General features: G+C 42.2%; 3 protein-coding genes across 4 annotated transcripts in view; all 3 read right to left on the reverse strand.

The window, feature by feature from the left end:
• Positions 1 to 8,841, reverse strand: part of LOC134092000 (rootletin-like) — a 29,268-nt gene extending 20,427 nt beyond the window's left edge. Inside the window, exons 1-10 of one of the 2 annotated variants that reach the window (XM_062544787.1) lie at positions 8,712 to 8,841; positions 5,268 to 5,394; positions 4,971 to 5,116; positions 3,317 to 3,508; positions 2,778 to 2,861; positions 1,720 to 1,814; positions 1,446 to 1,611; positions 1,225 to 1,331; positions 851 to 1,078; positions 362 to 452 (exon numbers count right to left, since the gene is read on the reverse strand). In XM_062544787.1, coding sequence (XP_062400771.1) covers positions 362 to 452; positions 851 to 1,078; positions 1,225 to 1,331; positions 1,446 to 1,611; positions 1,720 to 1,814; positions 2,778 to 2,861; positions 3,317 to 3,508; positions 4,971 to 5,105 — 1,098 coding nt within the window. In that variant the 5' untranslated portion in view covers positions 5,106 to 5,116; positions 5,268 to 5,394; positions 8,712 to 8,841. Of the gene's footprint in view, positions 1 to 361; positions 453 to 850; positions 1,079 to 1,224; positions 1,332 to 1,445; positions 1,612 to 1,719; positions 1,815 to 2,777; positions 2,862 to 3,316; positions 3,509 to 4,970; positions 5,117 to 5,267; positions 5,395 to 6,327; positions 6,673 to 8,711 lie in introns of those variants that run through there. The other variant, XM_062544786.1, reaches the window with a different exon arrangement.
• Positions 8,842 to 9,569: 728 nt separating this feature from the next.
• Positions 9,570 to 16,641, reverse strand: necap2 (NECAP endocytosis associated 2). Its single transcript, XM_062544790.1, has 8 exons — positions 16,501 to 16,641; positions 15,472 to 15,572; positions 15,211 to 15,315; positions 14,966 to 15,047; positions 14,729 to 14,837; positions 14,010 to 14,163; positions 13,580 to 13,676; positions 9,570 to 11,005 (listed from the first exon to the last, which is right to left on the reverse strand). The coding sequence occupies exons 1-8, from the start codon at positions 16,593 to 16,595 to the stop codon at positions 10,960 to 10,962; spliced, it is 789 nt and encodes a 262-aa protein (XP_062400774.1). The 5' UTR covers positions 16,596 to 16,641; the 3' UTR covers positions 9,570 to 10,959.
• A 650-nt stretch (positions 16,642 to 17,291) lies between these two features.
• On the reverse strand, positions 17,292 to 23,523 carry LOC134092004 (SUZ domain-containing protein 1-like). Its single transcript, XM_062544791.1, has 4 exons — positions 23,327 to 23,523; positions 22,159 to 22,208; positions 21,737 to 22,006; positions 17,292 to 19,090 (listed from the first exon to the last, which is right to left on the reverse strand). The coding sequence occupies exons 1-4, from the start codon at positions 23,375 to 23,377 to the stop codon at positions 18,982 to 18,984; spliced, it is 480 nt and encodes a 159-aa protein (XP_062400775.1). The 5' UTR covers positions 23,378 to 23,523; the 3' UTR covers positions 17,292 to 18,981.
• Between the last annotated feature and the right edge of the window lie 834 nt (positions 23,524 to 24,357).

Here is a 24,357-nt window from a genome sequence, read left to right on the forward strand (position 1 = left end):
GTAGTAGCAATCAGAGAACTAGTGATGGTAGAAGTAGTAACAATAACAGCAATGCTATTAGAGAAGATTACACTGAAGTCAATCACTGAAATAGAAAAACTATATAAACCCTTTTTGCTTGTTATAAATGTGTCCTTTTAGTTTATTTTGTTGCTGATAAAAAAAAAAAAAATTGGTCACCAGTAATTAGCGCACATTTTGATTAAGGTCTCCAGAGCCCATTCCTCAATTAGACTAGAACAGATGAACCACATTTGAGAGGAAAACATGAATGCTCGCCGTAATGGCATGTAATCAGACATGTGTGTGCCTGATTATAGACAGCATGTACATGTGTGTGTGGCGGTGCTTGTGTGTGTACCTCCAGTCTCCTGGTGAGGGAGGAGATCTCCTGCTCCTTGTCCTCATTCTGGGCCTTCAGCCTCTCCATCTCCCTGACCGCCTCCACCAGCCTGAGAAACCAGCACACGCAATCAGCACCTTACAGAACTGACTCAAGGGCTCCAGCATCAACACCGGACCTGCAGTCACTGACCAAACATGCTATTGCCATCACACCAAACATACACACAGACTCCAACACATACAAGGCCTTTAATCCTGTCCACTGTCCCACTACAAGTCCAATACAATAATTTCCTGTGTATTATCCACATTGTGTAAGCCAAGGGGCAGTGTTTTATGCAATAATCAAAAGCATATTAATACCAAATAACTGCCCCGTGTATTAACCTCATAGCTGAAGAAATTTAGCAAAATCAATGTATACACCGTGGCTAATAGTTGGGAAACTACGGTACCATAATCATCCCCCCCACCGATATCTCCCCCTCCCTCCGTGCCCCCTGACCTGGCGTTGAGTTGGGCTCTCTCGGCGTCTCCGCGGGCCTGCAGGGTCATGGTGTCGCTGACGTGCTCCCGCAGCTGCAGCTCCAGCTGGGCCCGCTGGGCAGACTCACGCTCCAGCGCCACGGCCAGACCCTCCTCGCGGCTGTGCAGGGACGAGGTCAGCCCCGCACACGAGGACTGGGCGCTGTGGGACGCCCACGCCAGCTCGTTACGCATGTCCGACAGGTCCCTGAGCGCACACGGAATAGAGGTGCACAAGACAGCCGTCAATCCACTTGAACATCGACACAGAGGGACAGAGAAACAAGGAAAGAGAGAAGAGATGGAGGTCCATATCAGAAAGAGTGCAGTGGTTGCAGTACAAGTCACTAATACCTTTCTGTAGCACTCTTCAGCTCATACACATGCCTCCGGAACCCCACCACCTGTCTCCATAACTGCAGAAGCCGACTATGCTCAGTGCTGTAGTAACTGTGGAAGGACTGTGGAGAGGAAACAAAATAAGGGAAGAATCCCAATGGTGCCAAGCGCAGGCTGGGCCTAAATACGACGACATGTAAAGCATGGTCAGCGCGGTCACCATGGTCTCCACCTACCTCTTCCTCTTTTCTCCAATCAGATTCTCTCTGTTCAAGCTCCTCTCGAGCTTTAGTCCAATCAATCGTGAGCTTTCGGATGTCCTGGCTAAGCGCCTCATTGGCCAGACTCGCCTGTTCCAGCTGTTCTCGTAACATGGAATTCACAGCAGACAGGCTACTGCTTCTGCAAAACACAGAGGGAGAACATGTTTGACAGGCAGAGCGCTGGCATCAGATTGTGTTTCTACAGTGAGCTCGAGGATGCTTAGGGTCGAGCAGAGCATTTACCCACCTCTGTTGTTCCTCCTCCAGCCTTATGAGGGCGCTCTCCAGATCACTGCATGGCTCCTCATCCTCTCGTCGATCGCTTGACAAGTCACATCGACCCTGTGGGACAAATTTTTATTTTTATTTTCAAAACTGTGAATAGAAAGCACAGTAAATGTCTCCAAGTATATAACTTCGACATTAGACATTAGGAAGGATGGTTTCTGTGACTTTAGAATGATACACAGCACTCAAAGAACCTTTCACATAATTGTATGGAGTTGTTTGTTACGGCAATATGTCAGTACACTTGTTTACACATATTCTGCCCCTTCCTGTTATATAAGTGACTAACCACATTGTTGGAAACATCATGATTGACAAAAATGAACTCCGAATCAGTTACCAAGATGGCTGCTGAGCCGTGGGACTTGCATATTAAGGACTTTGGTGTAATGTAGTCCCTCCACTCGGCCATATTGCAATGCATTTTAGGCACTTATCGGGCAGAACTGCACGTGCGCAAGGCTTCACAACACCAATCCTGCTCCAGCTGTGAGATCACAACACATGACTGGCACGATGTATTTACAACATACCACACAATTGGCACAACGTGTCAACTTCTGGCGGCAGAAAGGGTGGAAAATGTGTAGATGACTGCCATGTTTGCATTATGGACTAACCCCATACATCTCTATGGGAGACTCTTTGAGTGCTAGGTCTCCTCATTAGAGAGTGTCTCACTAATACGTTCATGGAATGGAACAACGTGCTCTAACTCAATACCAGAGCAGACTTGGACCTGATTGGCTGCTCTGAACAAGCAAATAGATGGTTGGCTTTCTGAGGATGTTAACCATAAGCTCTAGCTTTGCTTTATGAATCTCTAAGCCCTGAGTTGCAGATACCTTGAGGTATAGTGGTATGACAGAAGACAACACTGGGCATTAGATAGGGTTTAGATAGGTTGCAGAAAAACAAAAAAAAACAGGCCCTGCCTTTGAAGCAGGCCCATATAGGCCACTCCAGCGCATTTGTGCTCTATGTAAAGCTGGGGTGTCCTGAGTCATCTGCACTCACGTTGAGTCGGTGACGCTCCAGCTCAGAGCTCTTCTCCTGCAGGATCTGCTCCAGCTCACCACACCGCTTTTTGTACTGCAGGACCTGGAGCACAACAAGAGCAACTAAGCATATGCAGACCTCTGAAACACCAGTCCCAGCAGACATATACAGAAATATATACTGTGCGTCGACTAGGAAAAATGGACAGAACCACTTTGCATCACATAACAGGACAAAGATTCATTGTTTTTGAAGAACATTTCTCACTTTCGGTGCTTTATATATGAAGCTGTCAATAAATCAATCAATCAATTAATCAAGCACATTTTCATTTGTCTCATTTCTTCTGATTTTCTTCGATTTTCCTACACTTTTCCTTTACTCCTCATATTCTCATCCCTTCTTTCTTTTCCTCCTCACTGTTCTCTCCTTCTCTTCTGTCTTCTTTCCTTCCCACAAACCCACACAGGTCACTCACACCAGCTGCCAGGGCCTCTACAACACTCCTGGACACTCCTTCACGGGTCCATCAGTACTGGACCTGTTCGCTGCAGTACCTTGGCCTGGAGCTTCTGCACCAGCTGTGCCTGCCGCTGCTGCCCCTCCTGGTAGGCGGTGAGCTTGCGCTTGTACTGGGCCTGCTCCTCGTCCAGCCGCCTGCGCAGGTCCACATTCTGCTGCGTCAGGCTGCGGGACTCCAGCGAGTCGCGCTCGCCGTCACCCGTCTCCAGACGCAGAGCCTGCTCCAGCTACACACACACACACACACACACACGCACACACCAGTCAGAATCACAGTCACAAACACTACAGACTGAATCTTCATACTGGCTTATCATTATTATTCAAACCCTCTGTCCCCAAACACAGAATTGACTTGCTTTGCACAAATGCCATAGAAAAATGTGTGACAACCTGTAGGTCTAGCCTAGCAAAAGCAAGCCATCAGACCATAACTCTTTATATATTATCAACATGTCTTGTATTGTCCTAATAGGTCTTCTAGCAAGAACTTCCAGTTAAATGCCCCAAAAAACATACTCCTTACATATACATTAACATCGGTCATGAGGGTCGACTTTGCTAGGACTTTTCACTGAATCAGTTCTCTCCACAACACACAAATGTGTAAGGATTAAGAGCACCACAAGCATCCTTATTTCATCCAGGAAATATGAGGAGATTTGCACTCAATAACAGTCCTCATGACATCAGATTCCTAACAGCCATCTAGTCTCAATGCATAAGCTCTGCTCTACCAAATGTATTCACCATGGCTTTGTTGACTGAGCCCTATGGCTAGTAACAGGCGACAACACAATTGCTTCTCTAGCATGAACTATCCCTCTTGTTTAAACAGCAACATTCAAATCCAAGGCCAATCAATTTGTTGTCACCTTTCCTGGGCTAAATATAATGTGTAGGGAACAAATATAGCGATATTAACTAAGACGGTATCATTTTTGTGAGCCATTAAAAGAGAAGGATGCTTTTGAGTGAGCGACCAGGGCAGTCTTTATTCTACCACATCATAAACCTCAGCTCTGTAAATCAAAGGGTTAAATGAGAAGCCAATGCTCATCTCCATGGTGACCTATGCTCTCAATGATTAACACAACCTTGTTTCTGTCTTTAGGAGCAAGGACTAAACCCCCAAGTATTCTAATACAACACGTAATGCTTTCATCTTTGGATTGAAAATACAAATATCAATTTCAAAAGAACAATTTACTAACAAAATCAAAATGCTAGATTTTCACCACAAAGCTTTCTGCCGATATAGGTGTCCTCAATTGTGGTCTCAGACCCCCCAATTTCCCCAAACCCCCTCCACTAGTGGAGTTTACAGTCACCAGGGGTGACAAATGCTATGGCAACAAGCCACTTCACTTCGTTCCATTCCACGTTACCATGGCAATGGGTCAAACTCTCTATGAGAGACCCACAAAGAGCGTAATGAAACAAAAAAAGGGAGGAGTTGCATTTGTATGCAGATGACTTCCATATTAACACACCTCTTCCGTTTACCAGTCCCCAAAGACAACATTCCTCTCTTTCACAGAGGTCAGAATCAAACAATTCAACAAAAACAACACTCAGGGTTATCTGGACTGAACAAAACACAATAGTGAGAGATAAAAGACTATCATGCTTGGCTTTAATACAGCCATAAACCTACTCTATCTCTTTTCATTTGTAACGTCAGCTCACCCTCTCACTGATGGCGCTGTACTTGATGGCCAGCTCATCGCGGTCGGCTCTGCTGTGGGCCAAAAGGTCCTCCAGCCTCCCCAGCTCCCCTTGGAGCACCCGGTTCTCCTCCTGAAGGGACATGAGTGAGGACATGCCTCCTGTGGCTGGCGGGAGGGTGGGCAGGGCACAGCAGGGCAGGGCAGGGGAGGGGCGGGACAAAGGCACAGGTGTAAGTGAAAGGGAGCTCTTTCATGTGCTTCACAGGGCATCCGATTGGACGGTCATAGATTACACAGCACATCGGTGCGTACTCACAGCTGTCGCTCAGGTTCTTGGTGACAATTTCTCGCACTCGCACAGGCAGACAGGCAGGCGGCGCATCTGGGGAGGGGCCGTGGAGCGTCAGCCGCTTCTCCTCAGAGAGGACGCTCTCTTCCAACCTCTAAGGGAGGCACACACACACACACACACACACACACACACACACACACACACACACATAAAACACAAGGCTAACATATACGCCTAACTATACTTTTAGCCATAGTACATTTACTATTATTAGCCATACATTTAGCAATAGTACATAACAGTAATAAGTAAATAAAAGAAAAAGAGCATGTCAGACATACACAGTCATTCATGGACATCATGATTAAACCAAAAAGTACTGTATACCATGAACACCAAGAGCACACAGAATGCAACTTTAGGTGATTTGTGTCCTGTGAATGCAATCTATGTGACTGGTGTGGGGTAAAATGATGCAGTATTTATTTCAGCCTGCCTGTAATTCAAACACCTCAAATCCTTAATCTGGAATGACTTTGCAGACGTTCAGCTTGTAAATCTACTTTTTTTTCAAGCATATGGGCACCTTTCTTTTAACATTCTTACAAACATGGAGCATGCAATAGGAAGATTCAGACTTACAGCTGCATTGATAAGCCTGATAATAGAGGCTCAATAAGTAACCAATTTAGGCCTACTTTAGTTTCTGTTGTCACAGATCTTATGATAGTTTTCCCTCATTTGTTTACAGTTATTATAGATGTTTACAACACCAATGCTGCCTTGCTGCCAAGGATGCCCCATCTCCAGCTCTAAAGTCCTGGTCGAAGCAATAAGAACAGGTGGCCTCACAGTAGTAGAGCTTTCAGCCGCAGTCTTCTTGTGTATATTTAGCCCTACTTGGCTAGTCACAAGCATCACAGCGACACTGACGCACAGACTGGTAGCAACGAACAAAAAGTAATAAGCAATGAAAGACCACAAAACAACAAGTGACAATAAATCAAACTGACCCCAGTATTGATGACAGTAACGGTTTTACTGTTATAGGAAAAAGAAATCATGCAATAGGCTACACCATCACCTGTATGACCGCTTCCAGTTTGGACTCTGCGTCATTCTCTGAGTCAGTCATGGAGTAAAGTTAAATCTTCTCCTGCAGACGAGCAAAAATCAAAAGAACCAAATTCCCCTACCGACAGGGAGGACAGGTTTAAATGGAAAAGTCTCCAAGTCGGCTTTGCATTATAAAATAGGATTAACCCTTTCCTGTGTTGTCTAGCCAACAGCCATTCAAAGAAAATACTTCGTACGGTACAATAACGTTGTTTGTCGCCTGGCCTACCAAAAACAAAAACCCCATGAAACCCACAGCTAACTTTTAAATATATATAAAGGCCATGAAAACTCCAAGCAAATAAACTCTTCTGGCAGGTGTCCGTCCGCTCGTTGTCTGCTGTGAGAGTGGTGCGGTGAGATTGAGGACGCAGGATTAGGAGATTTGCCCTCTCCACCCACTTCCCACGTCGTGTAAAGTGCACCACATTCTCTTTCCCGGTAGCTATGTAACAAACTCTTTACGCGGCTATCCTTAATTTGATTAACCGCTCTAAAATTAGACTAAACTTTAGCTATGTAGGCCCTAACATAGTTAGAATATGCTTAATACTAAGAAATATTAATAATAGAAAAAACTGAATAGAAAAGCCTGATTATGGTGAATCAACCTAAATATCTCATTCATTTATCAAAGTCTGGGTGTAGGCTACAGACTGGAATATTAGTATAGGCCTACAAACCTATAGCCTCGAACAAATTATATTCTAGGCTACTAAGCAATATGTAGCCTATTGAATATTATGTTACAAATAGACTAATGCACTCTCTCTTAGATTAACGGATTAGATCAATCAATGGGTTGTTAATCCCCATGGTCTTGCTTTCACTATGCTAATGTGATCTAGAAGGCCAATTTACACCAAATATTCAACAAGATAGCTGAAACATTTTTAACCAGAAACAGATTAGATTAGATTAAACTTTTATTAGAATTGTGCAGAGTAAGGCCTACAACGACAATGAAATGAAGTTTGTGCCTAATCAGAAAAAAAGTAGAACATTTCAATGTGATATAAAAAGCAGAAAATTGCAATGTGATATAAAAATTGCAATGTGATAAAGTACTAGGCCTATCAGGTGGTGCATAGAGGAAAGGTTATAGTGCAGTGTAGATTGTATAGGCCTACTGCTGGTTTACCGAAGTTGGTGTAGGCCTAATAAATTAAATAATAATAATAGGCCTAATAATAATAAAATAGGCTTACCAATATCCCAATAGACTAAATTTGACAGGATAAAACAATAACCATAGCATACTAACCAAAACTATTTACTCATTGTTTTTTAACCTATAAATGAGAGGAAGCAATTGTCTTAATGTGGGATGTGGATGGGTGAGGGGCCCTCCACAAGGGGTTGATGGACAAATCACTTCAGTGCCTTTGTCACCATAGAAACACATCAACAAAAAGGACATGGTCTTTTTCTCCCTGTCAACTCCAGACATATGCCACCAGGTTCCTGATGGTTAGACTACTTATTTATGTCACCATTCTGAAATCTAAAAACATTTCTTGTCTATCTCATTCAGAAATCTAAGAAAAAATATTGTAATCTTTTGACTGTAACCTAGCTGTAATAGCCTCTAACCAAATAGCCACAGGAAGGCTTTGAGGTGACTTCCACCTGCAACCTCTCTGGCCCTTCAGCGTTCCGTGTCATCATCTAACAAGGAGGATGTGGCAAGCTTCAACAAACTGTCGGACGTTCCACATTTGCCCTCTGCATCCTTGTGCGCCCCCGTTTGCCTGTTTTTGTGTAGTGCACCACTAATCTAACCACTTAAAATTGTAAGATGCATTCGTGGATGAAACTGAAATGAACAAACGATTGGTGTCGCAATTTATGATTTAAACTTCTAAGAGTCTCAGTTTAAGATAATCCACTACAGCATACGCTACAATCACAGTCTCGTATCCATGGGCTCCTTTCACCATAGGATTAGCGCGCGAGATTTATTGGGAACTTTGAGGCGAGGCGGACCACAACAGAACATGATTCCACAGGTAGATATAGCTACAATGTAGACTGCATCATCTCACTGTGTGGCAACAGTGATGGCTCACCAGATACTTTGTTACAAGTTAAGCGGTTACTTTTAATTAAGCTTTGCTTTAGATGTCATCCTCCGTGCCACAAATCCGATGACTGGCTATGCTACAGTAGGAATATGTAAACCATATTGAGCTAATGAACGAAACTTGCTATAGCTTTGATGCTTCCCCTTAGGTCCTAGCCCACTTCTTCTTTTAGGGATTTCTGCATGAGCCTAACAGTCATATTCGGACAATTATGCATTCGATTTCAGATGTTACTCAATGCTATCTATTCTTCAGACAGAGCACTTACCTCACATAGGCACAGTGTGAACAAAAGATGAAAAACGAGCTCATGTTAATTCCACAATGTAGTTTACCGCCCATGGGATTATTTTAAAATGAAGTAAAAACAATATGTCGTTGTCTATCCATGCCGATTTGCTACAACGAAGCTTTTCCGGGGTGGGACTACGGAACGACAAGACCCGAGTGGCCGGCTTTCAGCTGTAACCCTTTCGTATAGCCTAGCCTATACTGTATGGAGACTGTCTCCGAGTCTAGCGCCACGAAATCTTATTTCAGGATCATCCCTACAGTTAGAAGAATGCTGGTCTAACCAGTAAGGCTGATTTTGACCTCTAACTCTTAACATGGTCTAAGCTTGTTAATATTCTTGAATGATCTAATGAAATAAAGACAAATGTAGACTTAATCTCTACTCTTTGACATCAATACTCACATCTGAGCTGTTCAAGTGTCATGATCAAGTGTCCTTACTTTGTCTCCATTAACCTCTGCAATGCATGTTGCTAACTCGTCGGAGCTCAACAATTAAATGTGTCATACGGCCAACCATGGAGATGGCCCAGCCTTACCCCCTCCCTTCAACATACACACAGTAATCTTTTGTTCCCCAGACATCCTATTTTAAGGCTGGTTACTACAGTGATGTGTGACCGATAACTAATATTCAAACGCAGACAAGTCCATGCTAATAGGTGTTTAGAACACATGGAACAATGACAATTGAAAAGAGTTAAAGTACTGGCAAGAACATCCCTGCACAAACATACCTCTGCGCTCTTTACAGTTGTTATGAGCAGAGAGTTACAATGTAAGACGAAACACATTGTACATTTGGTCCAGTGATCAATTAGAGTAATACATGAAAGGGACAAGAGGGAAAAGTTTATTATTTACAATATATCGAGACTTTACATTTATACAGGACTTATAGTTTGTGTAGAAGGCACTTTCAACAAGTGTTTTGAATACATTTAAAGCATTTGTCCTAATAAGCACACTCTTAATATTAAAGGCACCTGAATTAGGCAAGAGGAATAACAAAGATTAAGCTGAGAAAAGGAGAACATGTTTAACAAACACACACACAAACACAAACACACACACACACACACAACAACAACAACAACAACAACAACAACAACAACACAACAATCCTTCTGCTTGCTAAACAAATCAATGGGGTACTAGCCACAAAAGCCAAAGCACAGATACAACATATGTATGTGCACGTGTGCACACACACACACAATACATGATTCTAGCCAGTGGCTCAGTAGGTGCATGGTGGAGACAGCCTCCTCCAGTTCAGTGGGAGTCACTAATCTTATTAAAACTGCCATCTGCTCAGCGAATAGTGCTGGCCCACACAATATGAAATCCTACACACACATACAACACACACACACACACACACACACACACACACACACACACACACACACACACACACACACACACACACACACACACACACACACACACACACACACACACACACACACACACACACACACACACACACACACACACACACACACACACACACACACACACACACTCCCAATCCAAACGATTCTACCATCTATCAAAACAATGCTTTTACCTGCAGCACAAAGAAGACAAATGTACCAAGATACTACAGTCCAAATCACCAACGCACATATGCTGGCATTTCCACTGCAGACATGTAATATAAGAAATAATTTTCTGATCAGCAAAACAAAAACTGACAAGGCAAGGAAAACATAACCCACTGAGAGCAAGGGAAGGGTCTAGGGAAAAGGCACAACATTATTACACAATCATGGAATGCACCAATGTTCACCTGATTGGACGAAGTGAGAGAATAGCCATACAGGAACTGCCACTGCAGCACCAATGAGGTGAGATTCAGAAGTGTCACAGCTAATCCGTCTGTACATTCTATCAAAAGGAGATCTTAACAAGAATGCACTATTTGATACTCAATCAAGCTATGAAAAGAAGTGTCTAGTCGAGTCACCTGTTGATTGGTTGCATAGGAAACCTTCTGTTAAAAAAATAGGACTTCTTGTACAAAAGGAGAGAAGGTCAAATAATGCAGGTGTTGCGTGTGAGGGACATATACACACATACACTCACTGTTCATCTGAGCTTAGTGTGATTGTGTGCCAATTTCTATCCCCCTGAAACTCCCTCTATTAGGGGAATGTAGAGAGATTAAAAACTAGTTCTCTAAAAAAAAAAATGTAGAGTGACTGTCAGTCCAGCTGCTAAAACTGCACCCATCCAGATTTGGTGGACGTCTCAGAGGACCCACTGTATAGAGGGAAGACAGAAGAGTTCATCAAGTTCATTTCAAGTTTGAATAGTTTACCATCAACTGAAATGGTTAAGTGACACACCTGCGGTTCCTTAAACACAGTAGAAGTCTGCATTCAGAAGTAGCAAAACACTGTCTGCTAATAACTGTCATACTGTATAACCAAGAGACATTGAAACAAACTAGAAAAACACTTAAAAGGGATGTCTTACCACAAACTTTACCTACCCCCTTTTATCACGCAGAATAGAACAAAAAAGAAAATGACAGCAGTGAGCAAAAGACAGAGGTAGAAAATGAAACTAAATCAATCGGTTCTGCCTAGCTTGAGTTGCTGCAGCGCTTCAGTCTGGGGCCATGTTCATGAGCCCCCATGTTTGTTTACATTACATTTAGCAGACACTTTTGAGATCATGGTGGTGTGTCGTAAGATTCTCATAATAAATAACGTGCCCGTGACAGAAAAAAGTTTGGGAAACACTGCTCTAATGAAAACAATCATATTCATTAAGCAAATAACTTGGCAAGAAGCTGTTAGTTCTGTAATTTCAGCATCACTAAAGATCTCAAAAGCCTTCTTCACCGATTTGAAGAAGTATTGACATTTTGAGTGTAAAAGGTAGAGTAAGCGATGCTGGATGACGTCATGTTTGTTTATATTTTTGTTTCTTCGCAGGTGCTTTTGTCTAAAGCAAATTACATTATATCTTAACCAAATACCCAACAAAACACACCAGAGAGGTACAGTACCCTCCAGAATTATTGGCACCCTTGGTAAAAGTTGACTAAAAATAGGTTTAAAAAATCATCTTTAGGTGATTTATTGTACTCCCACAATGAAAACAATGAGGAAAAATACACCCTGCAAGGGAAGCAAATTTATTCTGAGAAAAAGGAAAATCTCATAAAGAAATAAATGTTTTTAATAAAAACACGTCACTCACAATTATTGGCACCCCTACTTGTAATACCTTCTTAAACCTCCCTTTGTCAATAAAACAGCATGTAATATTCGTCTCTGACACCCCATAAAGATTGAGAATACAAAGTAAGGGATTTAAGACCATTCATCTTTACAAAACCTCCCCAGATCGTCCAGATTGCTAGGTCCACACTTGTGCATTCTTCTCGTTGACTCATCCCACTGTTTTTCTATGGAGTTTAGATCAGGGGACTGCTATGGCAATGTCTGAAGCTTGATTTTGTGTTCAGTAAACCATATTTGTTTTGATCTGTGCATTTGTTTTGGTTCATTGACCTGATGAATGATCCAATCATGACCAACTTTTAGGGCCTTGGCAGAGATGGTTTGATTTCCTTTGAAAATGTTCAGGTTTTTCTTGGTGTTCATGATGCCATGCACCTTAATTAGGTTCCCAGGGCCTTTGGGAATTAAAACAGCCCCACAATAGCACAGCCCCTCCACCATAATTCTGATTAGGCATGGGGTTCTTTTTAGTATAGTCATTCTTCTATGAACGCCAAAGACACCTTAAGTGTTTTTAGCAAAAGAGCATAATTTTATTTTCATCTGACAATAGACCACACTCCCAGACATGTCATGGTACCATTCAGTAACTCCTGCCATTTACATTGTTCATTAAATGACTCTACTGGCTTTAACCTGACATGCTGTCTAAATAATCTATTAGCAGTGAGGTCACTTTTGAAGATTTTTTGGGGGGACTTGGTGACCCCAAGATGATAGCTTTGTCTGTAACTCTCAACAGTGGTTCTTATGGATTTTTTTGCCTATCATACCATCCTCCATACTGTGCGTGGGAGCAAAATAGCCATGGGTCTTTGTCCAAGCATGTTTGGCACATTTCCAGATGATTAGAACCTTTTAGTCATCATTTTAATTGGAAATATAGGCATTTTCAACAAAATACCTAGTTTCCATAGACATTCTCTTACTTACAAATGTCAACACAATTTCTTTTTATTTCAATTTAGTGTATTCTCTTGTCTCTCCAATGTTGAAAAATGACTAGAGGATTTAGCCTCTGAGTGACTTCATTTTCATACCATAGTGAAAAAGAACGTCATGAACTACTTCTGAAAGTTCACAGACACTCCGATTTACTTTAAAACGTTGCATTTACATAGGAAAATGCCCCTGTTAAATGTTGTGTACATAATATGTTTCAGGGGTGCCAATAATTGTGAGCAAGCCGTTTTTGTTAAAAATATTTTTTTCTTTATGAGATTTTCCTTTTTCTCAGAATACATTTGCTTGCCTTGCAGGGTATATTTATCTTCATTGTTTTCATTGTGGGAGTACAATAAATCACCTAAAGATTATTTTTTATACCTATTTTTAGTCAACTTTTACCAAGGGTGCCAATAATTCTGGAGGGTACTGTAGCTCAGCCCTCCCTTCAGGGCTCCCAGAGTCGACACACAGTTGGAGCCAGGGTTGTGAAGACACCCTGCCGTGCTTTTTTGTTTTTTTACAAAAAAAAGCTTGCGGATGGGGAGGAAATATTTGCTGAGTATTATATGCTAAAATTCGCTAAGCATTGCTCACCCGCCCTTTAACAGCTACCCCACGTGGAGGTTTGACCTACCCAGAGCCAGCAGCGGTGAAGTCTCCCCACAGGTCCTGAGCAGGCTGAGCTGGTGGTGCAGCTGCGGCGGCTGGAGCTCCGAAATCCAAAAGGGTTGCTGAGTGGGAGGAGTGTTCACATATGAATTAGAGAGTCCATGGGGTATTATTATTGCCCTCATCACTTTACTCCAACGGGTTCTCTGTTGGTCTTGTTCCACTGCTTAGGCAGAATTTCTCGCGGCAATTTTTGGGAAATAAGTTTATTTGCTGACAACCCTAAAAGTTATATAAGAGGGTATCTTTCACTTTTCTATGCGTGTCAATAATCCAGTATGACACCATTAGCATATAAGATAACTGGTCTCACCCACTTCCTGCCAATAATGTTTAGCTAGGCTAGCAGAGGGCATTGGTGTGTGCCTTTATGTTGAGTGGGGCTGCTATGTTACCTGAGCTGGGTTGTGCTAGTGGGGCAGGCTGCTGTGCTCCAGGAGGGGGGAGAAAGCCTCCAGCTTTCACACCCGGTGGAGGGGGGAGAAGACCACTGCCCATTGGGCGTGCCTTGGCACCACCCTGTGGCGGTCCATCTTTCTTCTTTATATTCTGCGACACAAACAAGAGTTCATTGCAATGCTTATTGGCAGACTTTTAGGACAATCAGGCTATTATGTGAACATCTAACCAGTAAATATACAAATATTACAAACTGAAAGTTGCTGACAAGCTAGCTTGAACACCCTGATTCAGAATGGGCAATAGTGGGCTATATGCCAGAAGCCATACAACTAAATCAAATGTCAGGTCTTCCCACTTGCCATATTTCCAGCTAACCAAGGTTAACAGTATACTTTTGCAAAATTTCTTCAGCTGTGAGGTTAATACCCAGGGGCGGGCTATACATGGGAATGCACAGAGGCGGACATCCAGAAAGTAAACGTTCTGCCATACATTCCTTCTATTTATTCATCAAGTTAAATGCACCTTGTTTTGTTAGAGCCTGTTCAGATAGCCAACTGGTTTGTTGCTTCTACAAACCTGGAATTGTTTTTTTCCAGGATCTGGTCACAAATTCATTCTGTTTGCATTTACTAATCTACTGAAACCTTTTAGCTCATCAGTGACACTGGAGACTGAATGCAATCCATAGCACAGCAAAACATTGTCATACCCCAATGCTGATTTTGATTGTCTGTCCTTCCTTAAAGCCCAAGTCCAGTTTGGGAGCGGCACTCTGAGTGGCCTCTTGTTTAGCCAGCTCTGATTCCTGTTTCACCCACCTAGTGTGTAATGGGGGGAGGGACAAAATAATTGTAAATACTTGTGAGGTAAGGTAATACAAAAAAGTTTTTTTTTTTTTCAGATTGATGCATCCATTCATGTTTGCTGGTAAGGAAATCATACTTACTTAAAGTGGTCCTGCAATGCTACATTGAAGTCAAAAGAGTCCCCACGATCAGCAAATCCAAGACCTATAAATGCATGACGTCCTGCAACACCAAAAGCCAGCAATGAAGACATTATGATAGTGAACTAAAGACACTGCAGTGAGTCAAAAGCAAGTCTAAGTAACTCAGCCGTAGGCGTCATGCATGAAGAATTAGGCCTAAATCTTGTGATTGTTGGAAAGATCCTAAAGGACTCCGATCTCACCATTTCCATCCTCTATCCGGACGACAAAATATCTGCTAGAGTCAGTCACAGCCTCCACTGCAATACCAGGGTACTGGTCTACTGGGGCCTGTGCAAACAGCTCTCCTGATGGAACCAACGGAAAAGTGCATTGGAATATGTATACGAAATGTACGCAATAATGGAATTCTGCAATCATTTGTGATCCACAACTACATATGAACAGCACACTTCCACTGATTTATCCCATTACCCTGAGATTAAATATTTTTTAAGGTTTACCGTTGTTCTTGTCCTCAAGCTTAATGAAAGCGTTCTTTCCCAATGCTGTGATTTTCATTCTGCCACTCCATGCTGGCTCATCCAGTTTCCAGTCTGCTGCTCTGAGAGACACAGGCATCCACAGATGAGCACCAAGCAAGCAGAATGTCCAGTTGGTCTGGCTATCAGGTGCACGTCATGTGCATCCATTCCAAGCACATATTAGTATGTCTACTGCTGACTATGGGTATGTGAATGTGTACATCCATGAAAATGTTTGGGAGAATCTATGTTGTGATGAAATGCCTTGCTTTCGAAGCAGCATTACTTATCATTTTGTCCTAAATTCATCATATGAACACGAATGTCAAGGCAACACCTGCAATTATGTGCATAAATCAGATTTTCAAAACCGGATGATCCCAAGCCTTCGCTGCTTACATGCAAGCATTCAAGACCGTAAAAGCAGAGCCCGTCCTCTGGTAAAAGCATTCAAGGGGATTTGCACAGTATTTTGCACCTCCCAATCTCGGCCACCGTAGGCTGTCGTGTCTCGTGTTTGTGGTTCCTGTTCAGTAACTTAACTTAGTTTCCATTATATTATTTCGCAGCCTATCAGTCACGTTGATAAATAGTAACATCTAGGGAATACCTATGTTGCTGCCAAAAAGTTAAGAATATTTCATTTCAATATCAACGTTACAGATATTCCACACACACCACACCAAAGGAAAACGTCAGCGTTACTTCGCTGTTTTACTTTGTAACGTTTCTGAAAACTACTGTAGGCTACATACTTTTAACTGGACAGCATGGCATCCAGACAATAGCGTTTGCCATCCACTGCATACTATGACATAAACCGCACAAAACAATTCTGGTATTACTAAAGAAGTAAACTGAAGATCACTCAACATTAACCCTGACACTCGACTTAGTTAGCCTTCCTGGAACTTCCTACTCGAGTCAGGCACTATGTGTTCTAATATATCGTTTAATACAAAACGTCCAACTTGTTTCGCACAGACAATTACTTGGACACAAACTCACCGATAGCCACGATTTGTTGCTCGAGGTGGAATTTTGTAAACATGAACTTCTGGTTTGACACAGAGTATTGATTCATAACCGCTATCCTCGGCCATCTTGCTTGACTCGTCCAAAACTTTCGAAGCGCAAATGACCAGGAACGTTACCCCCCCTGCAGGGAACCTCATCGCGCTACGCGAATGTATAGCGCCACCCATGGAAGGGATGATTCGTTGCTGCACTAGTAGTTTGGGAAAAGGAGCTCATTGCAAATGACAGAGAAATTAGCATCAAATGTGAATGTCTCAACACCAGAAAACCTCGAATCTACTTCTTACTCTACAGCAACAACCATTTCGTCCAATAGTAGTCGAAAGTACATGGCTGGGTGTGGGTTCAATGCCACTAAGGTGGGAGGATTCACCTATTATCTCTCAAGCCATCATATGGATTGCTGCCATAGTCCTCATCTCGTCAGTCTTGGCCCCTGATATCAATTTTACTCTCCTTTTACCAAAGTCAACACGGGTGGAACAAACAATACAGTAGATAAATGCAGCAACCTAGATCAGTAATTGTTGATTGTCCTCTACCAGACTGGTCTAACAGCACGGCCATGGCAATTCACACCATACGCCTAGAGGGCATTTTCAATCGCTACATCACCCAAATACTGACTCTAATGTGCTGTTACCACAGTGTCACAGTTATATGAAGCATAGTCACATTAGTATTCATTGCAGTGGGGTTTTGAATCAACTGCTATCATGATAGAGGCACAATTGTTTTTTCAATATCTACATACAATTAAATACTTTTGAAGACATTTTTATTTGTAATGTAGTCATACATTTTATTATAGGATTTAAGAAAAAAGTAAACACAACATTAGTGACATTCATAATCCAATCGGTTTAATCAGACATACGTACTTTGCCAAAGATTTTATTAAAGGGATTCTTCAGAAATGTTACAGGCTTTTAGTTTTGTGTTCTCCACAAGACATAAGATATGATCACATAAGTTGTGGGTGAATACCCAGACAGATCTGTTTGCCGCTGGAAAGGATCCAGATGACGCAACTCTTTTTCCTGAGGACTCCTATATTGGGTGGAAGATGGGGTGACTAGTGTCGCAGTGGGGAGTGAGGGAAACAATCCCAGAATCTAGAGATGCTTTAACACTTCAGGAACAAACAGCCACAATCTGATGCATGCATCAGAACAGCTGGTTAAGGCCTTTCTATTTCATGACACAAACCAGTATTGTTAAAACCGCTTTGCTCTAAGCAGAGTGACCATGTATGTACAAGTTCTGCTCATAGTTCATTTCATACGTTCCATATGTACCCATAAATGTACACATTACCTTTTAACAAAGCAAGAGCTGTATGAAAGGCAGGGTACAAAAATAAAGTAAATTACGGAAAATGGTACCATTTTGAACCAAATCCACAGTAAAATGTTAAAGCCTCCAAATTCCATATTATGAATTTCACTACCCAACTGCTAAACAGCACAGATGTTTGAACATTTGCTATCTCTCACTCACTTTTTCAGTAACTGTTATGACTACTATTTAGAGCTTGTAAATACCTAAATCAAGCTACAATTCAGAAATAGTCTTAAACAACAACTGTGACAAAAATTAAAAAGGCATTTGACAGTATGATCAAACCGTGAAACCATAAAACAAACAGAAGTTGTACACCTACTTACTAACACCACTCCAACACGGTCAGTGACTTCTAATCTATAAGCTGCTTTAAAAAATAAAGGAATAATAACAAAAACAGACAGTCCAAATACTCAAAGATGGAGGCTATTTTAGCATGGGTAGGAGTGACCCAGGGGAGAGATGGGCCCATGTGTGTTTTTTTTTTGTTGTTTTTTTTTCAGCATTATTGCTAATTTGAGCTAACACCAACAGTGAAAACTACACTCCTACCCTTGTGCTGGTCCCTTCTCGGGGCCAGGTGAGGCTCCGTCCACTGACTGTGGTCGGGCCTCCACCTGTTCTGCGTCAAAGCGCAGCCACTCTTCCAGCCCAAGCTGGTGCACTCCTGGCTTTTCCAGGCACACCGGGGCCCAATGCCGGGCTGGGAGGATGCTCACTGGGAGCAGTCACAGTGAGCAGAGTCCTGAGGAAGCCGTGGGGGAGTCACAGTGTGGGCTGTGGCCAACAGTCCTGACCCTCAGCAGCACAGCATCATGGCCCCACGTTCCAGTGTGGGGGGTGCTGAGGGTCCACCCGAAGCCAGTGTCAGGAGCATGGTGGCAGGGAGTGGAGGTTGGGGTGAGAATGGAGGGGGGGATCTTTGTGTGACCTCCCCAAACACTATATTTCATCTTCATGCAGCTCTCTCCAATTCTGGAAAATGTCACTATTGTGTTGTGTGTTTTTGTTTGACACCAGCCCATCTGTGTAGACTTCTGTTCCATTGGGGCATACCCACTGACTCCCTCTGGGTAGGAGATGGAGCCCTCTCTCCCCCTCACCTCTCTATCTACAGTGGCGAAAGCCTTGTGAGCCATCAGGACCTGTTGGTTGGCGAATTGCGTGACTGTTCGGTCTGACCTGTTCTGTTGATGGAGCAGTGACACGCACTGGCCTAGAGGGGAATGATCACAACTATGGTTAAATACACTGTCTTGACATGTCTGCACATATGATGAAACAAAATACAAAAGAAATGATATATTACAAATATATAGATTGTATATATCGATGGGGACTGAATAACCATAGAACAATGAATAATGGCCCACAATAGGGGTGCAAAGATTACCTGATACATATCAGCATATAATTTGAAGTGCATTGGTATGCAGGCATCTAGATTGATTTAAGTACAATAAATTGGTTGATGGCCCGTTTCTTTTTTTTATTAGAAATCAAATGCTAATAAGCAAACCTGCAGCTGAAGACCAAATGTTACAAATTCTATTACTTTCAAAATGATAGTCAGACTCTCAGTTGCTACTAGATATGTCCAGAGTCTGGTAGCCTTCTTCAACTAGGATAAGTAGTGTAGTGTACAATGGTAGCAAACTGGTTGCAGAATTGAGTGAAGCATAATGTGACAAGATACTGCGATAAGCAAGTTAACTTCACACACATATTGTAATTACCTCCGCCAAGGAGGCTATGTTTTCATCGGGGACCTGCGTCTGTTTGTCTGTTTGTTTGTGTTTGTTTGTCTGTCTGTTTGTTAGCAAGATAATTCATCCATCACTTTTTGAGTTTCGCTGAAATTTTCAGCGAATGTCAGGCATGACCCAAGGAAGAAACTATTACATTTTGGGAGTGATACGTAATTCCGTCAGGATTCCGGAGCCGTTTATAGGTTTCGCTTAGTGGTGTAATGGCATGGTATGGCCACGTGGTGCCGATCTGAATAGTTTAGGTCAGACATTTTTACAAAAAACTCTTCTCAATGTTAAGGCTTCTGCCTCCCGTATGCGTTTTCAGCGCTTGACTATCATTAAGGAGGAGCCACCCATTAAATTCTATTATTAAAGGAATAGTTCGGAATTTTGGACATAGGACCTCATTTCCAACTTAGGCAGGGTGATATAGGTCGGTGGAGACCATTTTCAGTGAATTTCTGCCCTTCCTTAAGTTGCAGCGTTCATCTGTTGCTAATCTGGTGCCGAGATAACGCAAGTCAACGGTAACATCCAGCCTGCCACTGAAAACAGTCTTAATTCACTCCACAGAACACCCGAAACAAATACATTATAACGTCAGACTATCGATGCACATGTCTGTGTTGATATATATATATATATATATATATATATATATATATATATATATATAAACGAACCTTGCATCGCATTGCAATAGCCTAATTTGTTCCCTGTATGGCAGTAGCGGATTGATATTGAGAAACTAGTCCCTCAAAATAATAAATCATTGAGTTGCAAGGTTAGTTTTATTTCTAAAATTATTCTATCAACACGGACATGTACATCGATAGTCTGACGTTTTAATTTACTGGTCTCGGGTGTGCTGTGGAGTGAGTAAGACCGTTTTGACCAGTTTAGCATTTGGGGAACGCTGCAACTTAAGGAAGGGGTTTTAAACGCGATACAAACGGTCTCCACCGACCTAGATCACCTCGGCAAAAATGGAAATGAGGTCCTATGTCCAAAATTCCGAACTATTCCTTTAATCAAATTAAATTAATGCATTTGGGGGAAAAAAAAAAAAAGGTACAATGAGCCTTGCTGCCTACTCATGATATGTTACATGTTTGTAGGCCAAATCCTCTCACGTAATGGCTTTTACATGTAATTTATATTATTTCACACAAACACTCCATCCATCTGTTCCTGGCCCGGCCCCCCTGTCAAATCTTAGAACCCAATGTGGCCCTCCTGGCAAAAAGTTTGCCCACCCCTGGTTTAGGTTCAAATGTATGACAACCTAGGAGGAACAATACAGGCGGAGGTCTGCGCTCTGAGTGCTTTTCTAGTTCCATGATTGTGATTGTGCTGCTCAACACAAGCATAGAATTACACTGGCCCAATCCAAATGTCAGGCCTCACGGACTTTGGTGTGCGTTCTCGCGAAATTCGTAAGGGCTTAGGGCTGTCCCAATGTGGAATTACAACGAGTGTGAGGGCTCGAGTACACACTTACAGAGCCCTTTCCTTGAGTCTGCATCCGTGCAGACTTCACCTCAGGGAATTACCCACAGTTCAAAGTGTCGTGACGTTTACTGCGGAGATCATAGAAAGATCCGGAAATATTAGCAACGTCTTTGTTAGTAAACATCGCCAAGGTACATGTGATCTTGTGAAGTGCTGTCCCAATCCCAAAATACCTATCTGAGCCCATGTAGCCTCACACACTCACTCACTTAGCATCTGAGATCAATTAAGTCTGTGAGTCCTTAGTCCCAGTCTTTAGGGCTGACATTGGGATTGGGCCAATATGTGTGTGAAGTTGCTTATCGCAGTATCTTGGATGAAGTTTTATTCAGTCAGTCTATGTACCATAACCACTATACACTAAGCACGTTCTAGATACATATTGGATCTTCTTATAAGGGAGAGACGCACAATCCTACCCCCAAATCGTACTGTATATTGCAGGTCCTCATACACACATCCCTATGGTAGTTTCTCTCCATTTATCATCCATAATCTGACGAATCACAGAATAACCCAATAATATGGTACTTTACACAACTATTTTCATCTCAAACGCGGTCATCTTGTGCACAGATAAAAATATGCAAAGCTCCAACCTGTCAGGGCTTGGTTTGTCTGAAGTAGACTCTTCAGAACTGGCACTACCAAGAATCCGCCGACGTGCCTCTGCGTACTCTGCTTCTCTCTGGGCCAGGGACTTCACCTGCACGGCAGGTCGAGCCAGTGCGGCTGCGTTGCCCAATGAACCGTTGCTGGATGGGCGCTTCAGAATGCGAATCTGAGGTGGAGGGGCAGCAGGCAGCGAGTCGTCCTGGATAACCATGGCTGTTCTTACTGGGGAACCTCCTGAGCCACCAGCAGACTTCCTGCAAAATGCACAGAACATATATTATATTGACTGTATTTTCAGTGACTGGAGATTATGTAAAATGATTCAATATTCAGTTTTAACAATGAAGCATGAATTTCTGCCATAAACTTGTTTTTTTATTATAGTAGGCAGACTAGGCACACTCACTTAGCTTTCTCGCTAATTTTTAGTTTAGCCTCCAATCTCCTCTCAATTTCCTAAAAGGAAGAAAGCAACAAGTGTCAGAGAAAACCTTAACAGAAAAGATGGACAAGAAGTCCTGAACAATAATAGATAGGGTTGGGGGTTTTAAGCAAGTTAACATTCAATATAGGTTTAGGCTTACACATAGAGAAAACAATATAGAGGTGGTACACTACATAGATATCTGATACATACTTCTGATAATGTCGTGAATCTTTATCATACGGTGATATCAAAATTCGTATAACGTAAATGTATATGGCTCTTTCAAGTGGAGACCTAGGTTAAACGTCAGTCAGTTATGTTAGCAGGCTAGCTAACTTCATTTTGTTATTATACCTCGTTATTATGTAACACCTATTATGCAGTTTACCCTGGTTTGCCTTCACGTTAGAATGATACAGATACACGTTCTAAAATATTACAATCCACTTTCGCATGAATAAAATAACTTAAGACTGTAATGATTGGGCGCTAGTTAGCTCTTAATGATAGTGAAACTATCGCTTTGATTAGTTTTCTCGAAGATCCTAAAGGGCTGACCACGTGCAAGAGAATAGAGTGGGTTCAATTCAAATGAATCACTGTATCAACTTTGAAAGACTTCATTATCAATGGACATGAGGATCACTTAATTATGATAATCCACACAACAAACATTGGTATCGAGCTAGTCGACATTGCCAGATAGCATTAGCTGCTAACTAGCATGCCAGCTAACGTTCAGCTAACCTAACTAACAGGCAAACTTTGAGGGTTTCATTTAACTACTAAATATACTAAGTTGGTATCCTAATGGTCCTCACGATCATGTTCTTGGGAACACTCAAAATAACCTAGCCGACACCGATATCCTATTCTAAATATGGCCTGTCTGTCAAGACAACGTTGAAATGTGTGTAGGTAGCGAAGGCAAGCCGCTAGCATACTGCTAGGCCTTACCTACGATATGGACATTTCTCGTTTAGAAAGCGAGCATCTTATTTTCTACTTATTTAGCTGACTAGTAATCATTTCGCAAATAAATCATCTCTGACAACACCGTGTGTCTTGAGACAACGTTAGGCGAATATATATATACAGACTACTTCATCTTAACTCAATGTAAAGAGAACATAATTGCTTGTCTTACACCGCTGTCCGCTGCTTCCTCCCAGTTCTCTGAGACCTCATCATCTTCCATGTTAACCAGCCTCCCACCTAACCGAGACAGACCACAAATCCAGGCACACGCGCTCAGGTCTTCTGGCCGACTCAAACTTTAGCCTACCTCAGAACGGGGAGCTGCTGCCCTCCACTGTGGCCGATGGGCCGGTGTTGCCTCTAGCACCACCAGTGGTAGTTACGCTTACCCCTGTTTTATTGCTGCTGCTATACTGCTGTCTTACTCTATCCTTAGGTAAATGTCCTTCCATTTCATTAGTTTACCCCACCTTTTCCATATTTCTTTTTTGGCTGGTGACATTGAGGCGAAACACCAATTCTTGTTAGTGGAAGCCTCAAGTCAGACATGTGGGCTACGTCCAATGAATCATTATGAATGTGTAAAAATATGTAAGTCCATTCAATGTTAGCCTATATATAATGCAGAATAACAAAAAATAACCACAGAATTACAGTGGATTTACCTCCCTTTAAAATAATCACCATCTTATAATGTCAACATTCAGTTCGGGTTTGCCAGACCTAGGCCTCCACCGCCCACAAAATTTGAGTTCTAACTATGCGACCAGCTATTTATTTTTTATTTTTTTACGTGATCCATACATTTAGTCCTTAAAGACAATGAATTCACCATCTTAATGCTTCTGAGTTCCAGTTTGATGATATTTGAAATTATTCACAACAGAGGTAGGCTACCATTTGGGCATAATAGCCTACTGATCTTTATGAAGATCTTCTGGATATGAAACTAATGAAAAGGGTCAACAACCAAGTTATGAAATAACAGGGAATGACTTAAGTAACAAAAGGGTTCAAATGACACTTGAAAGCAGGCGTACGGGAGGCGAGGGGGGCAGGATGGGCCTGGTCCACCTGTCTTGGCCAACCTCGATATTGTATTGATGACATTTTCTATCTCCAAACTATATGGTACAAACATATGCAACCATTGAAATACATTGTTGTCTTAACCTTCCACCCGCAGTTTCAAAGATGAAC

The sequence above is a fragment of the Sardina pilchardus genome, chromosome 9, assembly GCF_963854185.1.
Source record: "Sardina pilchardus chromosome 9, fSarPil1.1, whole genome shotgun sequence".
Lineage (NCBI taxonomy): Eukaryota > Metazoa > Chordata > Actinopteri > Clupeiformes > Clupeidae > Sardina > Sardina pilchardus.